The 20,596-nt window shown below is 38.1% G+C and overlaps 1 protein-coding gene across 3 annotated transcripts; it reads right to left on the reverse strand.

The window, feature by feature from the left end:
- LOC144451933 (uncharacterized) lies at positions 1–10,249 on the reverse strand. Of its 3 annotated transcripts, XM_078142849.1 has the most exons (14): positions 10,178–10,249; positions 8,170–8,384; positions 7,441–7,631; positions 6,509–6,724; positions 6,026–6,325; positions 5,459–5,553; positions 5,155–5,296; positions 4,750–4,848; positions 3,863–4,225; positions 3,436–3,663; positions 2,524–2,619; positions 1,467–1,661; positions 919–1,088; positions 1–637 (listed from the first exon to the last, which is right to left on the reverse strand). In XM_078142849.1, exons 2-14 carry the CDS (start codon positions 8,351–8,353, stop codon positions 574–576), a joined length of 2,343 nt encoding a protein of 780 aa, XP_077998975.1. In that variant the 5' UTR covers positions 8,354–8,384; positions 10,178–10,249; the 3' UTR covers positions 1–573. The 3 variants fall into 3 exon arrangements, with proteins under 3 accessions (XP_077998975.1, XP_077998976.1, XP_077998978.1); XM_078142850.1 differs by lacking the exon at positions 8,170–8,384 and having other exon boundaries at positions 10,178–10,247; XM_078142852.1 differs by lacking the exons at positions 7,441–7,631; positions 8,170–8,384 and having other exon boundaries at positions 10,178–10,217.
- Between the last annotated feature and the right edge of the window lie 10,347 nt (positions 10,250–20,596).

The following is a 20,596-nucleotide window of genomic DNA, read 5'->3' on the forward strand; positions in this document are numbered from 1 at the left end:
TTGGTCTTGGCATTTTATTTGTCTTCAATTGGTGCATGTTGCATGTTATTGTGTGGTTAGGCACAAACAAGTCTGTGGGTTAGGATATTGGTTAAACTGTGAAATACGCCGTGTCTCAGCCATGCTCTTACAAAGATTGACTGTCAAGGCGTACCTGGCAGACTAGATATGATATGATGGCGCTAAACTGTTCTCTTCTTTTCCCTGAGTTTCTCTGCACTCATACCTTACGCAATTAGCGAATAAAAGGAATGAGCGCAGAAAGAGTAGAAAATTATCTATCCACAGCCGGTTTCTAGATTTTACAATAAAGTTGTTTCCATATATACAGGGAAAGAACTACAGTAACTTTACAGTGGTCTGTATTGAACAATACCATATCATCACATTCACTTCTGATAAACAATTTCTGTTATTAACTATTTATCTCTGTATTTGGATGTAGTTTGTTAAATATGCTATGTACAATTCATACCACTGAAACTACTGCTTTGGACCTATCCTGTGCAACGAGGCCCACTGTTGGAATCAACAGTGGACCTCGTTGCACAGGGTAGGTCCCTCAAACTATTGCTAATGCACACAACGTTCGACGTGCAACTCCAGCTGGTCTTCTTCCAGGAACTCGCGTTCACATCTGTAAAACAAAACAACAATCCTTGTCGATGTTTGTATAATAGGAATAAAACTAAATATCAGTGCTCAAATTGATCTGTCTGTATTCAGGTATAATGATAAAATAAACAGAAGAACCTCTATGGCAATATTCACGCAAAATACAGTAACATTTGTCTGTAGTTGTTAAATTTCACACAACTTTATTTCAAATTATTTCAAGCGATAATTCACAATATACTATATGCTGAAAACAGTCTTATGAAAAATCTATAATGCACAAATATAGACAGGTAGACTGACCTGGGACATTTTAGGTTTCTCCCAACATCAACCTCAATCTGACCTTCGTCATCAATGTCATCGACACCATCTATTTCCAAATCATTTCTTGCTAAGTTTTGCCCAGGATGTGGGTAGCCATCGGGACGATGGTCTCTGTAACCAGGCTGACCACGATGTAGTAATGTTCCCTTTGAAAATAAAATAAATATATAAATAAGCAAACAAATGAAGATGCTCACAAATAAACCAATATTATTGATTTTGAGGAACCGTTTTGTGCTATCTGATCTTCTGCTGGGTAGTTCTGGCAAAAGGCCAGGATGCCAACTGATGAAAATGTACCATGTTTTATTTCCTGGAGATAACTTAACAACATAAATACTAATAACGGATACGGTATTGGCATTCATTCAAAAAACTGAGCACAAGAAACTGTCATCCCGAAAAGCGCGAAGTATTTAAATTACGTACAATATAAGTTAATGGTTTCTTTTATAACCATTGGTACATGACTGACATATGAGCTTATGTGGGAAATAACATTTGAATATCAAACAATGACATACTTGTCGTAACGTTTGGTTAAACCTCATCTGCTGTAGATCTTGGGCTGAATACGCTGGCGGTTGGTTGGTTTGTTGTTCCCTTCGATATTGACCATATCTATAGTACGGATCTCTTTCGTAATTATACTCAGCTTGTCTTCGGACATACCTCTCTTTCTCCGCTGGTGGTGGTGGGGGTGGTGGCGGAATATTATACTGTAAACAACATAAAATGTGTCGTCAAAATAAAGTGGTGCGAAAGAAAACGCAAACGACAAACTTAGGTTTGTAGTTTGTGGAGGTGGAATGGTATAAAATGTGTCGTCAAAATAAAGTGGCATGAAAGAAAATACATACGACAAACTCAGGTTTGTAGTTTGTGGAGGTCGAATGTTATATTGTAACATAAAATGTGTCGTCAAAATAAAGTGGCGCGAAAGAAAATGCAGACGAGAAACTCAGATTTGTAGTAACAAATTTAATCTGGTTTGCCATAGTCATGGTCATTTTCCCTTACTCACAAGTCATTACACTAAGTACTCAAATACATTCTCCTCATTTTATACGAAGGAAATATAATAATACAGAATGCATAATAATTTGGGCTCTCCTTATTCTAAACACAGCCTATCAGGGTTTTTTTCACACAAAGGTAAGAGTAAACCTTGGACTTTCATATTTTAATATTTTCAACTGATAGGCTTGTTCATTCTTTGTTAGTTAGGGGTACAGGGGAAGCTGTGGCTCCGATTCAAAACATTTCAAATACGACAATTTTTCGATTATCACCTCCAGAAACATCCGGGTATCTTACTTAAGCAGTGTTTTAAATTAGAGAAATGTTCGTATTGCATAATTTCCGAAATCTGTAAAAACTCACTTCCTTGTGAAAACTGGCAAGGCTTCTTCCTTGTACAATTTAAGAACATACAACTTTTCCTTTAATATGTAAGAGTTAGAACATCTATACAGCAAAAGGCGGAAGCAATGGTTCCGCATCGGCACTACATGTTACTCAAGGTCATTTCCCTGTCATAAATAATCGATCAGTTCTTCCTGGTCTAGATCAATTTCCTACCTGGTAATCGTCGTCTCTGACACGAGACCTCAACATTCTCTGTAACCTCTCTTTTTCTTCTTGTTCTCGACGGAAGTCTTCCTCATACCACCGGGCCTAAGGTTACAAAGCAACCAAAATAGTTCCGTCAATCACGTGACAATAACAATAACTCTTGACATCACAATTCGTGCTTTCAATATACGGAAACAGAAAGCGTTGCTGGGATCATACATCACTTGGTTGCTAACACTTTGGAATATCAAAGCACGACATTGTCGAAATTGTCTGTGTTCTTTGGGTAGTTGTAGCTGTGTGCTAATAATAACCTTAGTATTGGATATGACGTACACCACATTCACCTAATGCAAGTATCATATTTATCGACATAATACATTTGTAACAAATATAAACCTATTTATTGAATCAATATTATTACTCATTACAGTTATAGAAATGTGTTAATTTTAAATATTACGAAAGAACTTGAATGTGACACCCGATTGCAACGTCCAGCGAACGATTTATCCGTCTTCTATTGCGTTTTATTTCGTAGAACTTGAAAGTGGGATGTAAAACAGTTGGCTACCATTTTCGCACGGCAGAGCATATTTGAAGACATGATAACAATTCATTTATGTGATATTTCCCATTAAAGATACACAGTGGAAAACAATACTCTTTACAGGATTCTACGAAAAGTCGTTTGTGATTCCTCCCCTCCCCCCCCCCCCCGGACGTTGATCAAGAGGCAGAGGAACATTAAACGCTAACACAGAGAGAAATACAAGTATGGCGTCAGAACATGGCAGTATGAATTCCAAGTGTCCTTATATAGCACGTGACCTTTACAGGTATGTTTCTTTTCTCTCTGCGTTGCCGTAAATATGACAGGACACTCGCAACGATGATCTAAAAACTATCTTATAATACCTGTTGTGAATATGTATCTCTTTCTTCTTGAGCATTTTCTTTTTGCGTTTTCAGTTCGTCCATTTCCGAGGCCAATCTCTCTCGATCACGTCTCTCCGATTCGAAGTCTTCTTTGTAGGTGAGAACTTGTGCCTCAAGGGCTTCGATGTGACTTCTCATATCGTTAGCATTCATTGGATTTCCTTCGGATTGTCTGGTTCTTGGTTGTGGAGGAATTTCAACCAGTGCCTGTATTTAGTTAAATATAAAGTAACACCTTGGTTAGACATCTTGTGAACAATATTTCTTAGAACTTTCATTCTTTTTAATAACACCTTCGTTTTCTGACACAACATAATCATTCGTAACTGCATAGAGTCGGAGCCATTTCACCGAAATAAAATTCAGTTTGTCAACTCCTGTAAGTAAAATAGCTTTTACACGTTACCTGGTTCAATCGTTTGATTTCTTTTTCCATTCCAGTTTTCAACTTCAAAAGCTGTGTTACTTGTCTTTCCAAAACACCAACTCTTTGAAGCAGCGTCTCAGCTCGTTGTTTCTCTAATTGGAGATCGTGCATAGCGCTTTCTCTGGCACTCTCTTCGACTTCGACCCTCTTCCTAGCATCAATCAGCATACGATCAACATCTTTTTGTCTCTTGTCATCGAAAGATAGACTCTGTCCTGATCGCAATCTGGTGATTTCGATGTCTTTCTCTTGGTTTTGTCTTTGTAGGTCCCGTATGTGTGTTTCAAGGTTTGTTTTCATACCTTGATAGTGTGTGTCCCATTGTTGGTTGACGTGGATAATCTATATGAATAAAACAATTTTGTGAAAATTTAGTAACCCATACATCACGGTTATGTAACGTCGCAGTCATTCTTTACGTATGAACAACCATAGCCTTGAGTTTTGGCAGTAAGGCTTACTTTTAATTTTTTTAAATTTTATTTTCTGTTATTTACTATCCGACAGGAATAGCCAAGAACAGGATGAAGGTTCAGTGTTATTGCAGGAGGAAACCGGAGTACCCGGGAAAAACCTGCGTTGTTCACTAGAATCAAACTGAACGACACTGTTCTTACTTTAATACAGTGTGGTAAATTTAATCGTACCCAGAATGGGTTCGAAACCCGACCGCATGTGGTAAGGGGCAAGTGGTTTAACAACTCGGCCACCGACAACATTACACAAGAAAACGAAAACATTGGGAATGATGAAGAAATAAAAATAACTGAAAATATACAAAACATTAATATATTAAAGTGTCAAATATCAATAATTATCGTCAACACATATTTCCCAGCTTGAATTTAAAATAACTTTTTACCAACCTCCTTATTTTGTTTTTCGAGTTCTGTGATTCGCTTCTTGAGTTTGTCAAAGTCAATGTCAGAACTCTTGGGCGGTGCGGTTAGCATGACGTCCTCCGCCTGAATCAATATAAGAACAGGATAACACAATGATATCATGAACTTTACGAAATGAAAATAACCAGAAACCAAGACTCACTTCCCGCCCCTTCCTTCGCATATAGGGGAGATAATAGGAATTCAACATCCGATAAGGAACTTCATCCATGTACGGTGAAGTCTGAACAAATACGAACGACTTGCGGGATATTTCCCTTTCGTTTCGAGAGAAACCTCTTTTTTTTTAGTACGAACATAACGAAAGAGGTAATTTTTTTTCCGAGAATGGAGTGGAAATGATGTTCATTACATGTAGTTTAAACTGACCTTTGAATGTTTAGTTTCTGGAGACGATGACGACGTTTTCATTGCTTGTTCCACTTGTGCTTTATCGACGATTTCGTACTCTTGTTTTTCTTTATCCTCATAAAGTCTACGTAAGCTTTTTTTGAGTGCATCTATCTCTTCCCTAAATAGGAAAAAAAGTCAAACTGATAAATAAAGTAAAATTAACCAGAATTGCGATATCGCGAATGAACCTTCCTATTTCACCAATCGTTTTATAGGTATTCTGATATTGAAGGAGTAAATAAATTATCTATGCGTATTAAATAAATCCCATGGTACGTACATTTGACGGCTCAACAACTCGTCGTACTCTTCTTTAACTCGTCTAATTTGTGTTTTCATTTCTGCATTTTCGGACATCAAAGTTTTGCTCAAAACCTATAAAAAGAACACAATGTACACTAGTTAACGACAGTCGCGTTGCCTAGATTTCTGACACAGAGGGCGCCCTACTTCCAAATGCGTAAATATAATTTCGTGTCACCTGTACTTTTTTTAGAAATTTGAAAGAAAGAAAGGAACAAAAAGATGCTTTATAAATCATACATTAAATAATTCAACCAGGAATATTCAGGTGACTATCACTGCTGAGTGTTCATTTTGCCCAAATTTGATTTACAACCCACAAAAATCAAAACTTCCAACTTTTTTCAAAGAGGTGTTCATTGTCGTATATTCTTTGCACGATCGAATAGGAATTGACGTCATACTTGAAGGCGAGTCTTGTGACTTTTTATATGCGCAATGTACTGCAAAGTGGACAAAAGGCATCACCTGACTTTTACATCCGAACTTCACTATCCGTTTTGACTGAAAACCCACTCAAATTCATTAAAAAAATAGTATATACCGTTTTTGCATTGTTCTCTCTGTCGATTTTCACTAGCTGGGTAATTGTTTTAGTAAGGTGAGTTGTTAAAGCAGAAATTTCATCACGACCGGCCAACTCTGTTACAGCTGCTTCCAGATTTCTAACTGCAAGTGATGGAAATGATTCGTATCTGTCCATGTCACGTGGTTCGGTTGCTGTCGCCCCAGCGGGAACTTCTACCATTTCTGCAGACGACGCATTGGATGAAGTTACTGCTCTTCTGCTTTGGAGACGATTTTCTGAAAGTATCTCACTTCGGAATTCTTCGGAATGTACACTCTGAATGAGAAATAACCAGAAATGTAACCGAAATTGTTCGAACAGTATAACCAAACCGTAAAAGGGTAAATTCTGTCGCACAGGGTCGGTGCTGCAACAAGGAGTGACCTGAAAGAAATTTCAGAACTTGTGGAGTATAAAGCGCATTCTCTGAGATGACACTTTTGCCAAAAAGAAACATACCTGTAATGGTGCTATATCAGGAGATTGTGAGTTCACACTGCCATGTTCTGACGCCATACTTGTATTTCTCTCTGTGTTAGAGTTATGTGCTTCTGTCTCTTGATCAACGTCCGAGGGGGAGGAATCACAAACGACTTGACTAGTCAGATATGAGCCAGAATTCAGCAAGGCTCCTTTCGTAGAATTCTGTGAGGAGTACTGTTTTCCACTGTGCGTCTGTAATGGAAAATATCAGATAAATAACTTATCACTAAACGTCCTTTGTAATCAATTATATGTAATTACTCATTGGATCATAACAGATCCAGTTTCCTGGCTGTCGAAGAATTTCTGAGAAAGATGAAGGCACCATGTTCACATGCCTCTTTATTACTCAGGGCACTACAGTTTATAATGGTAAACGTCTCCCCTCCCGTTCTGGGTAACTGGATTTCAATGTCATTATGATTTGCCTTGAACTCGTATTTTTAAGTGAAGGTTTCAAAGATATTTTGAGGACTTCATACCAAGAGTGTACCATTTTTCTCAAGACATCTATAGGTAATATTTTGCAAGGAAAACGATTGTGTACTTTTAAAATCAGTACCAGTGTTAGCAAAGAGACTTGTCTTGGTGTCACTATCTCAAGAAGCTCTCCACACCATTGAGATAGTAACACCCATCGTCGTAAACCACGGCCTCTTTTACGGCACTACGGCCTCTTTTACGGCACCGTCCAAGACATTTCGCAATGTCACGGTAGAAATATCACCTTTGGTTTGGGAGAATGGTAACACTATAAGACAAGTCCTTTCTACCTCCGTGGCTCTACCCGAATGTGGCCGTGCAGTACCCAGCTCTGTAATGGCACAGCTGTAGGTGGTCGGAAACACATCCAGTGTGAGTAACCCTGACATGCCATTGCTAGACACTGACCAGAAAGAATGTCTCACCCCTTGACTGTCATGCTCCGTGTGTCCGTTCAGCCTTAAAGTTGATGTTGGTTTAAGCTGGTCACATCTTTGGGAGCTGAGACCCCTTTCTCCTGAACCGTTTCTGGCACTAGCTTTTTGGGATGCATATAACACTTCGATTTCTTCTTTGAGTCGCTTTACTTGGAGTTCTGATTGGTCCAACATACCAGCTATTAAAAGAATGAAGACTTCGGTTGATATACCATCTAAATAAGCTTACAACGATTGTCTTTGGTACATTATACAAACACCGCAACATTAAGTTCATGGGATAGGACACACCCTCGTTCCTAAACATATTATCAGTTATTTCAATTCTGTATTCCTACTTCCTCTAATTGAGTAGAGTTGTAACGGGAAATACTATGTTGTAATAGAGACGCACAGGCCTACTGTATACAGTATAGTAGTAGTAGCAGCCATAACGCCGATTTGGCTGGTTGAATAAATATCGATACTCCCCCTGTAACACTCGTGACGGTCAACGATATATAATTCATGTCAAATCAGTGATAACATTTAAAAGCGTTTTCCTGAAAAGCATTAAATTGTAGACGAAGAAGTCTGAAGCGACAAAAGACGGTACAGCATGTTTTTTTACTGAATTATGTATCCTCCCGAACCATGTTATAAACTTTGTGACACCTTGTCGTTTCCAGACGGAGTAGTTTTATTAGTACACACAGAACACTCAATTTGTTAATTTACCTAACGTCTGAAAGCCATTCACCCGATGTCTCAAATTAGCGTTTTCACGTTCCAGCTTTTCATTTTGTCTTTCCAGTTGTGCGAAGTTAGTCTGTGAGTGCTGAGATAAGTCGTCAAGTCGACCGTGACCTTGGTATTCTGGTATACGATGTCCAAAAGACGGTACGTGTTCACAGCTATCCATAACAGGTTATAAAGCATCCACTCGCAAAAGTCTAAATTTAAACGAAATATGGAATCACATGCGAATCAGTCATCAAATACACCTCTCATCCCCACTACTCATGCGGAGTCTTTGAGTCACTTTAGTCACAACACTTGAACGAGTTAGTTAATGAAGTGTGAGTAAGATATCTTCAGGATTCACAAAAGTAGTGTTTACAGTTAAAAAGAGTAAGATCCAATTCCAATGACAAAATATGTAGCCGTGCGATAAACAGTAGGAATATTATTGGGATGTTGTTATTAGTGTGTGTTTTTATACAGTAAAGCAATGTGACCTTCACTGTAGCCTACGTCATTGCACTACGTCACACTTTATAATAATAGAAATGTATTCCGTAGGTACGTGCCGTGCGTCAGTCATCCTCACTTTATACAACTTACTAACTTACGGTCGTCGACCGGACGGACAAAAGGTTCGCACACTAGGTGAAAGTATCAATTTAGTGTCCAACCTACGTATAGTAAAAGATAATATTTCTTTGAATTCGTACTGTGAACTATGACCGAACAGTCTCGAACACAGGTAGCCTGTCTCATGGCAGTTTGTCAGTTCTCACATGTATTAATAGGCAAATATTGAAATATTTTCCGCCTTCAGTTTTCTATTTTTTCTTAAAATGGCGAAATTTCCGTGTGAAGTTCATCTTTAAAAGAACAATCTAAAGAGCATTTCACAAGAAGAATTCGGTCAAGACTTCATTTGAATACTTCGTTATTTATTATCCAGAAAATATTACTTTGAAAGTTGACCCCTTTTAGGCGTCTACAATCAAATGTGTCCTCTCTTCCCCGGACCCCCGCCCGGACCCTTCCATATTCCGGTGCAGTTGCCGGACCCTAATCCCGGAGCAATATATGAATGAATTCCGTGAAACTATGGGTCTGTCAGAGATGCATACTGAATGAGTGAGTGGAAACACAGGGTATTCCCACAAGTCAACATTTTGGCGAAATAAAAACTTGACAAACATAATAAAAACAACTGTACCTTCTGTATACTTATTAATATTAGTGAGTCTTGCCTGATATTCCATACCCAAAAAGATGCGAGCATACTATTACTAGAGTCCCGCAAAATTTTGGCAAGATGCGTAACGTTCTCTGTGCTAAATATCAGTGAGGTCTACATGCAGTGAAAAGGGTTTTGGCATTCATACGTTTTCTTTTATAAATTATATTACAAAACCAAAATAATATTAATTATAATCGTAAGCGGCTAAGCCAACTAACACTTGACTCGTCATGTTTTATTAATATTGTCAACAAAGCAGTGTCCGATGATTGGGTACTTCTAGGCAACAATGAGTGCCTTGCACCATTCCTATGTTTGGACATGATTTAGACAACCGTCGAAACAGGATACTGCGTGGACGGGAAAAACCCGGTGAAAAATTGGGTTTTCCACAATCCGCCTTGAATCAACTTCCAATATTAGATGGACGAGTTTGATAAACGATGTCTGGAATTCAACTACTTCAGTTAACGTTGTGTGATCATTCTGCGCTTTCCGTCTGATTTCAATGCCATGAAACTAGTGTTGGTTTGTTTTCTCTTATGGAATCAGTAGTCGTTAGAAATATTTCGAACGTTGTGAGAAATGGACGAACATTTTTAAAAAAAGTAACCAGTACTAAACAGTAACGGTGACACGGCGTGCAAGGATCGGAGAGTGATGTTTGATTTTCAGCCACCGTACTTTAAGGTGTCAATTCAAGTGAATGTGGCATTGCACTGTGGTGGGTAAAATAAGTAAAACTCGTCTCACGAAAGACTAAAAACTTACCAGAAACGATCATTTGAGGCAGAGCCTCATGACGCAGCCATTGTGGAAATCAGAAATGCACATGCGTGCATATATAATTAGTTCTAAAAATAGCAAAACAAGGTGGGGAAATTCCCTCAGCTTTGCTTCCAATGGCGTAGTCTCCCTCGTTCTGAGAAACAATTATGCACTTTACAAAATGTAACCAACAATTGCTAAAATTGTGAATTACATTAAAAAAATTGCTGTATGCTGTTATTAAATGAATTTGTGCAGCGTAGATACGTAAGAACACAAAGACATTTGGAGGAACGAAAGATAGCAAAATTTGTTTGTCATTGTGTAATGGGGCATACCCGGTGAAGTCATCACCATTTATGGGTAACACCATTGTTCTGTTGTTGACAACAATACAGCATGTGTATGTCCCTATCAAAAACTGGGCAAATCCACATTTGCGTCACTTGCTATTTACAGTTTTCAAGGATTTTATCCATAAACGTTCAAAAGTAGTATTCAAAATGTGTGTTTGTATTTACACTTACGTCCTAGAATAAAGTTGACGACACCAGTCTCTAGATAGCACTATTTATGTGATCGGTTTGCACCGGACGATTACATCACGGTAGCATCAGACGATATAGAAACGTTCTCACGTGACAATCTATAAAATCTGATGTGGTGAAAGCGACTAGATGTCTTTATTCACCTTTATTGCCATCGTTTTGTGTCGTTTGTACGTAATTTAAATTCAACATTAAAATTGAAAGGTTTCATGAGTTTTTATATGACCCTCCAAATGTCTATGCAGTGCGGTCGCTTTGTAATTCACGAATTCAAACATAATCTTGATGAAAACGTGGAAAACTGACCTTTCTCATCGTAGGTTGAAGCCGAACTCACCTCCAGTCGAACCTCCGCGTGTACAGTTTTGATGAGATTGCTATCACAGACACTTGTAAAGCTGACTTCAAGATGCGATTAGCACAATGGTTGTTTTGTTTATATCACGTCTATTGTTCTTATTCTGACTCTGACGTGAGTATGTAGGAATGATAATAGACCGGACTGTGATCGATCGGCAGCATACCTACCTAGTATAACCCCTATAAATCACACATTTGTAGATTACATTCTTAAAGTTTACATGATCTCGCTTGATCTGACTACCACGTATATGTCACATATCTTAGAAACATGTCATTTGTGAAAATACGGAGGACGTACTGCCTTATGTTGTAAAGGTGACCAACATAGACCATAGACAGTGGAGGGGTCTCCTCTCCACTGTCTATGCATAGACATACGACAGTGTTAGTTGTCTGAGATACAACATTGCTAGACAACCCAGCAACGACCACATCAAAGGTTCTTACGAAGAGAACAGACAACACGTATTTTACGACGCACAACTAAAATATTTACAAACTATGCTAAGTTGAAAGTTTTCACGAGTTTTTATACGAAATCACAAGAGACTATAAAATGTCATCCAAATGTCTATGCAGCGTGGTGGCCTTGTAAAAGAGTAAGAACCACGGTGTCTTGAAAAACTGTGACCCACATGTGGAATACCCAAACTCCTAGTCTGGAGGCTATATACCCATGACTTTGATTCCATCGTGGAAGGAGAATCAACGCCAAAGATCATAGCTTCCAGACTACAACACTCCTAGCGATTCTGACGACTGACGATTCAGGCGACTGAGCTTGGTATCCATGCATGCTCTCGCCGGGAAAGATGACGTCTTGAAAGTAACCGACATGGTATCGGGCTACCAGACTCCATACTTTCATTCTATAAACGTGCCTGTAAAGTCACTGAAATATTGAGATATATCAAAGCAAAAGTAATAACTTTAAAATAAGCCTTGCAAGCAAGGGCGGATGTACATCATAGTACATCATATCTCAGCGGCGGAACTTTTCGAAGAACTTGTCACAAGTCTTCAAATCCGAGCTACTGTATATCATTCATTTTAGAGTTGAAATTTCATTTTTTTCGAATTATGAGTAATTTTAAGTTAGGATTAACGTAAAATCTACGTAGTTTTAAGTGAACCGTGCTGAGCTGCCAGTTTCTTTGCACGCTCCTTTCCAGTGGTCGTAAACTGTCTCTTAACTTCTTTGATTGTTAGTAATACCCTCAACCTCTAGGATCCAAAATGTTCATAAGTGCAAAGATACAAATATAATACACGTGTGTGCATAAAAGGGAATTCAAATATTCTATACTAAAGATATTGTTTTGTCGACTAGATGTTCTAGTTTGGAATAGAAATTACAGCGTGTTCCAGGTTACTGTTCACCCTATTTGACACAACTTGAATGACGCAGAATATGTAGATCGCAATTTGTTGCTACATATAGTCTGAATGAAATAGTACTGCAACTAGGTGCAGACACTGACGCGTGCGCCTATGTTTTGATGTCTACATGATGGTACATACGTTAGTTCATTTAGACAAAATATGCCAAGAACATGTCTTCATTCAATCTTGTTAGTGTAGCATGTGTAGTTTCTCTATTGGTTTCTGGGTGGTTGCTAGTATCAAACAACGAGAGTGAACAGTAATGTGCAACGGGTTGTAGAACTAGTGTTGGTATACTGGTACACATTGCCGATGTTGATACGCTACACGAATGTTTGACGTCAGCTCTTTCTTTGACAAAGTCACGGTACCACTACGTGTGCTACTACAGCCAGTAGAAATCCCCGCTTCGCTATAAAAGGTTTGCAATTTGGACAAGTATGGCGCCACTTTTGAAGAAGAATAGAAGCTGTCATATCGTGCGTATTCGTACATAGCTAAGAATAGGATTGAATATGTTGGATTATGTGGGTTGTGACAGTCGATTTGTCATCGCCCCTCTTGAAACAAAGAGGCTAGACGAACAAACATTGTTTAAATAGCACACCTGTATGAGTAACCCAAAATGGCGCCATCCACACCCACCTTCTTCAGTTCTAGAAATATAGTGATTGTTAGAAACATCGATCATCAAAATACAAGAATACTAATTTTTTATTTTTTTGCGGGTGGTGGTGAAATCATACCAAAATGCGCACATAAAATAGTTTATGTCGCAAGTTAAGGTAACATTTCATCATACATTGATACCTAACTAAGCTTAAATCAGACGACATCTTGCAATACAATGTTTGGTTTAAATGAGTCATTAGATAAAACAATAACGTAATGTGAACAAATTAGTAATACGTACACACGGGGTCAATATCCTCGATAAGTTAGTACTTAAAGTGGCTCAAGCCGGGTTCACAAGCTTTATTTTATACTAGGTTTTTACTCAAAATATTCCATAAAATATTACCGTGTCTGGCATAATGTTTGTGTCGATACATTTTTTCTATGGTACCCGGTATAAACTTCTCATTAGCTTTTTTAGCACAGTTGATAATAATAATAATAATAATAATAATAATAATAATAATAATAATAATAATAATAATAATAATAATGATAATGATTTCCTCATCTTGTTAATATACATAGACCAAATCATGTTATCGTTTATGTGATATATGCCTAAATACAAAGTTTTGGTTCTGTAAATATCAAGTGCTCCAGCAAGTAAAATGATATAATATGCGATGATATCCACGAAAAAAGTTTACTATTGACCATAAGATTCTTAGATTATATATCATAATTTCTCACACGATCGTTACAATTTGATTAAATGTCACCAATCTATATGGAACTACACCGTCTTCATGCCAAAATACCGTCTTTTAAAAGTGTACAGGTACCAAGCTTTGTTTAGAAATTATTCAAGCCTTAACCATTTATACATTGTATAGTTATTACATTGCATAAGTAACATACACCGGTCTTTGTCTGCAGTGGTCATTTGTTAAAATACCATTTCAAACACAGCGACCATTGATACTGCTGACATGTCGCGTCGGCCTTATTTTACAGATATGTGAGAGATCGGTCTATGCATGCATGAATGGTTGTTCGATGCTGGTACAAAGCATACACGTACCATAAAAAACGATACGTACTCGTGACTACACACACAAACACAGCCTTACCGTAACGATGGATCAATTGTTCTCTCGTGTTTGACACGGATGATCCCGGATATAAGCTGGTAATTTATACTCATTACTTTTCAATTTATTGTTTCTTAAGGTAAGTGTGAAAATAATCATTACGAATTTGAGCCCTCCACCCAAACTACAAATTGGCTATACACAGGTCAAAAGCTCAGACCACTAAGATTTTCTATGGTGGTCTGAGGTCAAAGGAAGCTGTTTAGACGAACTCGTCTTTGCTACAAGTACAGAAAATGATACATTTAAGTGGCATGGTTCCCCTTTGTTACTGTACTACTGACGTTTTCAAATATTATATATAACTGTTACGGTGTGCTCATAGGTCAAGAGACCTAATGCAATAAATTGAATTGTATAATAAGTGATGTCTGTATACATGTATTAATGGATAATAAGTTAATATATGCAATTTTGGTCATGTTGTCATTTCCGATCTAAACTTGGTTATGATCTATAGTAGTAACCTGAGGTGTATTGGTTACATCTGATATATAATGCACGAACCCACGGATGACTGTGATGAACCGTATAACAAGCGGGTCTATGCTGAAGCAGCGGTTGTCAACAAAGATGTCACCCTACCAATTCTCCCCGACTTTGTTTTATGCAATCGATCAAATGTCAAGATTTTAGATTAATCTGTACATTGAACAATAATTATTTCTAATTAATCAACTTTAAAGGAACACAAACCGAGTTTATATACATTTCTGGGTGTGTACGTGTATACCTAAAATGTGGAGGAAATCGTTATGATATCAAATATGCTAACAGTGCCAGAATATGATGTTATTGCCATATATGGAAAGCATATGTATTGATATTAACATTATACTTATATACTTTAACTGTGGTACTATGTAAATATTTTGACTCGAGTCAAATGGCATACAAACTAAGCTTGTGTAACTTTAACGTTCGATTTGAAGTGTACATGTATGAGAACCCATTATAATTGTCAGCTTCAAATCACTCAGACTAATCTTAACACGGAACAATTCATTTCCAAGGTTTACATAGATAGGCTTAATCCAACCATAGTGGCTTCAAATACCTGTCTTCCACAAGGTTCCAATTTTGATTTTTAGATGAAGTCGGGATGGGAAAGTTTCTACACATCGATTCACCTTGAACACGGCTGTCTCCGATCTTACACCTAATGTCTCCAGTAAGTCTGTACTGTGAATCGTCTAAGTCACCAGTCAGGGATTTGTAGCACACCTTAGTGTACAGCATCTTTCATTGACTGGTAACGTATGTTGATTACACATTCGCTTTATATACTCACATTAGATGCTAGAGGGCGCTATACATATGATGACGACGTCGACAACTTTAAGGTTGACGTATAAGTCTACTAATTTGCCATTATGTCATGTTTACAGAGGTTTCTATTCTCCGTGTATATTTAAGGAAATTTGTTGTAATATGCAAATATTACTTAGTTTTTAGTGATAATTGATGCCGCTTGGTTGATTAGGGAACTTTCGTTACAGACGTGGGCGGACCCGAGGGTAAAAAGTGAAACCAAAACAACTAGTAGCGCACAAATATTTCAAAAACTCCCTTAATATGACGTCATTGTTACTGGCCCAGATGACGTCTCCAGTTCTTAGTCTGTTATAACCATAGATTCGTCTCTGATTTTCAGTTTCATTTTGAGAAAGGAATTTATATAATTAGCCAGTATATTTCAATCTTGGCGTCTAATGTTACAGTATTTAGGGGAATTAGACATATTCTATTTATTGTTTGAAATTATACTATACTTAGTATCAGAAAATGTATTTCAATAGTTATGACGTTAATTAGAATAGTTTATACTTGCAATGAAACTCACTAAATCTGAGAAACCGATATTACGTATACCAGTGCTATAGTTTACCACTGTACGAGGCTGATCCCTCATACACACACTGCTGACACCAGAGTCACTAGCCACTGCCAACTACCACAAGCACCAACACCACCACCACCACTGTCACCATGCTGCTGCCACCACCTCGCCGCCGCCGCCGTCACCACCACCACCACCACCACCACCACCACCGCCGCCGCCGCCGCCGTCGCCGCCGCCGCCACCACCACCACCACCACCACCACCACCACCACCACCACCACCACCACCACCACCACCACCACCACCACCACCACCACCGTACCACTGCCGCCACCACCTCACCACCATAGCTACAACTATTGCCACAAAAAACTGTCGCATACAGTAACACTTAACATTCCTTACATTCCATTAATACCCTCGAGGCATTTTTTGTCATGGATGGATGGATGGATGGACGGACGGACGGACGGACGGACGGACGAATGAATGAATTTAACACCACTGGTAAAACAGTACATCTACCTAGAGTTGAAATGACTAGATAAGTTGTCATACTGTCACTGATAATAGATAATCTTAATGTCATCATCACGGTTAAATATAAAAAACACGAGTTACTATGATTATTCTGACAATGTGACCTTATATATATGAACGTTTCATAACATGTTGAAGGTCTATGGTGCTTGTCATAAAAGACACATTTCACAAGTCAGTCTCTCATATCATTATGTATTTATCCTAACATATATACGGCTAAAATCTAAAATACAAATATACTAACTCCTATAAATCAACTTTAACATTTGTCATTTTATATAAAACTGGCATCTCATATGCTGAAACCGAAAAGTCTATGGGACGGAGAATATGGAACCCCAAAATACTACTGTGACAACCAAAACGATAGAAAACATGTACATTGACAAAGAGGGCGCAATACTCTTATATTGCTACGTTGTTATCGAAGTGAACTTTCATAAAACAGAAGAAAATATAAAGTATCACAAATTTTCACTTCTAAAATAGGAAATAACGTAACCTTGGTACACTTTATGGTACATATAATGTGCAACCGTGAAATGTGATTAAATATGCGATATCTTAAAAAGTACTAGTGACGCAATATTTTACATCTCGAAGATAAGGTATGACTATAAAATTTAATGGAACAATGGCAAATTAGAAAAAAAAGTAAGTACTGTTACCATGGTTACAGATTGGGAAAAAACACTATGACAGCGAAAACAATACAGGTGCCAAGTATAAAACAAAAGCCAGTTTGGAATTTCCCCAACTTTCACTTTAGGATTCTTAGATTTACCATTTGAACTCTCTATTAAATTAAAACGGGGAAAACTTCTGACAAAAAAAACATTTCCATTGTGTATTCTGTTCTATTTTATTCTATTCTGTTCTATTTTATTCTATTCCTTTTATTTTATTTTATTTTATTTTATTTTATTTTATTTTATTTTATTTTATTTTATTTTATTTTATTTTATTTTATTCTACTCTATTCTATTATATTACATTCTATGGATTTCAGTTGTAAAACAATAACAATAAATGTATCCCAAACCATAGACACTATGCGCAAACGTACAAAGCCTACATCACGGTATAGCTATTATTTGAAAATAGGGAGAAAACACAGAGGTGGGGGTGTCAGTAGCTTAGACCACGGAGGTTGTATTTTCCTCGAAGAGGAGCAGTGTCTCTCGAAAAATTCACTCGACATATGTACTTTCCACTGTCGCAAAGCGGTACTCGCTTGTTACTCGCATGTTCCACTACTATACCGTAAAGAGGCATTTTTATGATGATGATGCGACACTGACTATGGGTCTTGGGTTTGTGAATGGTTTACTTTTGGAACTTTGGGTCGTTATTGGTTCGCCAGGTTCAGAACAACAACGACACATTGACACATATACTTGTCTGGGAGTAAACTGCTATACTAGTATTTAGTTTCCAAAACCATGGCGATAGCTATACTAGTACCTCCATGGCAATACTGAATCAACTGGATATGAACATAGACCCTCCACCACAACGTGGAGGGTCTGAAGTAAGACCCCTACATATACTGTTGTTTTTCAGTGGGTGGGTATATTTTTCCATCGGTAGCAGGAGGGGGGGGGGGCAAACAAGGGAAAACTCAGTGTGGCGGAGAAGTTCCGATTTTCATACAGGAGGAGGGTAAAACATGATGATGTCTGTAAGGTAACACTCATTGTGTATGCCAAAATGAATTATTGGTATAGTCATGGAGGTGTAAGGGTCTCCCTCCAATATACCTCCATGATATCGTGGAATTGCACAAACGTTTTCCTGGTGGAGAGTGGGTGGGTAAATCATTCAAAATATTGCGGGGTGGGCAGTGGGCTGGCGGGCAAATTGAAACCCAGTGGAGAGGGGGGGGGGGGCAGATATCCTTTGACACCAGTGGGCGGGCACATAAGAACAGTGAAGTACCCTCCTCACAATTTTTTTGGGGGAGCGATTCTATAAAAACATCATTTTTGGTATGAATATATGATTAATGACAAGCCACAATCTGTTCGTTGACTGCACCTGACTTAGCCCAATAGACAATGCATGAATGGCATTCAACACCCACGCTAGCCCTGGAAATATGAGCTGAGAGGGTATCGTCACGTTGACCCACTCCGGCCTACGTGTCGGAACCCTCGGAGCGCATATTTCCAGAGCGACACCCACGCATACTCGTGGAATGGTGCCAGAGACAATGGACGTGCAAGTGGTCTGTGGCAGCGTTCGCTCCAACATCTACTCACCTTCGATCACAAGCTTCCGTATTTCCGAATATACAAACAATGTCAGCTGTAGAAAAACGTTGTCTTCTTCTGAGCAAGTGAAACCGGACATTTGAAATATAGTTATGAAGCTCTCAGGTTTATATTAATCCTCCCCTCCAATTGGAAACCACATTGAAAACATGCTTCACGGTACAAAAATAGCACAGTGGGGTATTCCCTCGCCGTGACGTCACAGCGTCATTAACTGATACACCGGCGTAGCCTCAGTGAGCGATCATGGTGGTTTTACTATCGGTGTGATTCCTGAGTGTAATATGTTAAAAGCTTGGAACTATCATTTTAAGATTTAATTGAGAAATTATTCATTTTTTTGTCAAGTTGCTAAAATACAACACATAGCATGTATGGCACGAATCTAACAGAATCAAGTATGCAGTTGGCTCAAGGAAGTTAGTGATGTCACATGATAGAGAGAGGGTCTCGTGCTACCGATTAAAACATGTACAAGCAAGATCACCCTTTCTTTGTGTTATACATTCGAATTATGATGTATTTATTTGGTTGGATTGTCAGCTCAAAGCCACAGGCTATTTGTGGCAACCCCAAGAGGAACAAGACTCCTTTTTTGAGAGTGTGGAATCCCGAAAAATGTGCAAAACATGTGACTTTCAATTCAGTCTTGGAAAAATAACCTTTTTTAGTTTTGATACAACGATGCGGAAAATTGTCAAGAAAAGATGTAAGAGTTAAATGTAAGATTATAACTTGAGTCATTTCTTGTGGGTATAAAATACATTGCACCCGTATAAACGTGGAAACGATGCATGCACGTGCATGCAACCTGTGATGGGGGGGGGGGGGGGCTGCCTCTATAAATACGTGTAGCTCTGAAAAATATATGGTTCAAGAACTCCGACAAATCTTCGTTTCACTCAACGACGGAGTCGGAATCCCCAGAGTGTATACGTGCTTCTAGCGATTTATAATACTTGCAAGATCTGTCCAATGTACATATCATGATTCCATCTTACGTCATCATCAGATTCTGTAGGTCTTGGTCGCTGCGACGATGGAGGAGAAAAAAAGACAAAGTTGAAGTTGTCTGGCAGAGATTTACCAAAACTTGGTCATGAACTAAAGAATATTCCTATATAATCGTTATAGCGTCACTGATAAGATAACACTAATCCAAGAACCTGGGATTGAAACATCGGTCATTAACAACTTTTTTTTGGAATTTCCACAATATGCGAATGCTACTTTCGAACGTTGGGGTTGTTTGTAGACTTGGCCTTACCAATACCATGAAAAGAAAATAGCAATTTGGTGGGAGTATAACTTTGTGATTATACCCTTAGCATTTCACTTTTAATTATTTCTGATGTCTCCATATTATTTTTTTTTATCACAAACCATGCGTGAAATGGTGGTTGATAATTCACATTTTTTATATTTTTATATTATCATCTCGTAGTTATTTTTCTGAGATTTAGTATCGAATCCGTCTAAAGCCAACAGGAATGCTATCGAAACACCAATCCTGTTTTGTTTAAATAAATTGCACTGTAACAAAATTAAAACAACAACAACAATAATAATAATAACAACAACAACGATAACAACATTGATAACAACAACAACCATCTGTGCGATGTGGTGTACAGCACAACTGTATACATTGGAGTAATGAATTACAGACACACAAACAAGGGACTTTCCCGGAAGTATTC

Source organism: Glandiceps talaboti, chromosome 22 (genome assembly GCF_964340395.1).
Source record: "Glandiceps talaboti chromosome 22, keGlaTala1.1, whole genome shotgun sequence".
NCBI lineage: Eukaryota > Metazoa > Hemichordata > Enteropneusta > Spengelidae > Glandiceps > Glandiceps talaboti.

Excerpts from the sequence above, each read along its gene's own strand:
- LOC144451933 (XM_078142849.1), bottom strand. The coding sequence starts at position 8,353 with ATGGATAGCTGTGAACACGTACCGTCTTTTGGACATCGTATACCAGAA. Across the intron at positions 6,326-6,508 it reads CTGATATAGCACCATTACAG|AGTGTACATTCCGAAGAATT; the intron begins GTATGTTTCTTT and ends TTTCTCATTCAG. Across the intron at positions 3,664-3,862 it reads AAATCAAACGATTGAACCAG|GCACTGGTTGAAATTCCTCC; the intron begins GTAACGTGTAAA and ends AACTAAATACAG.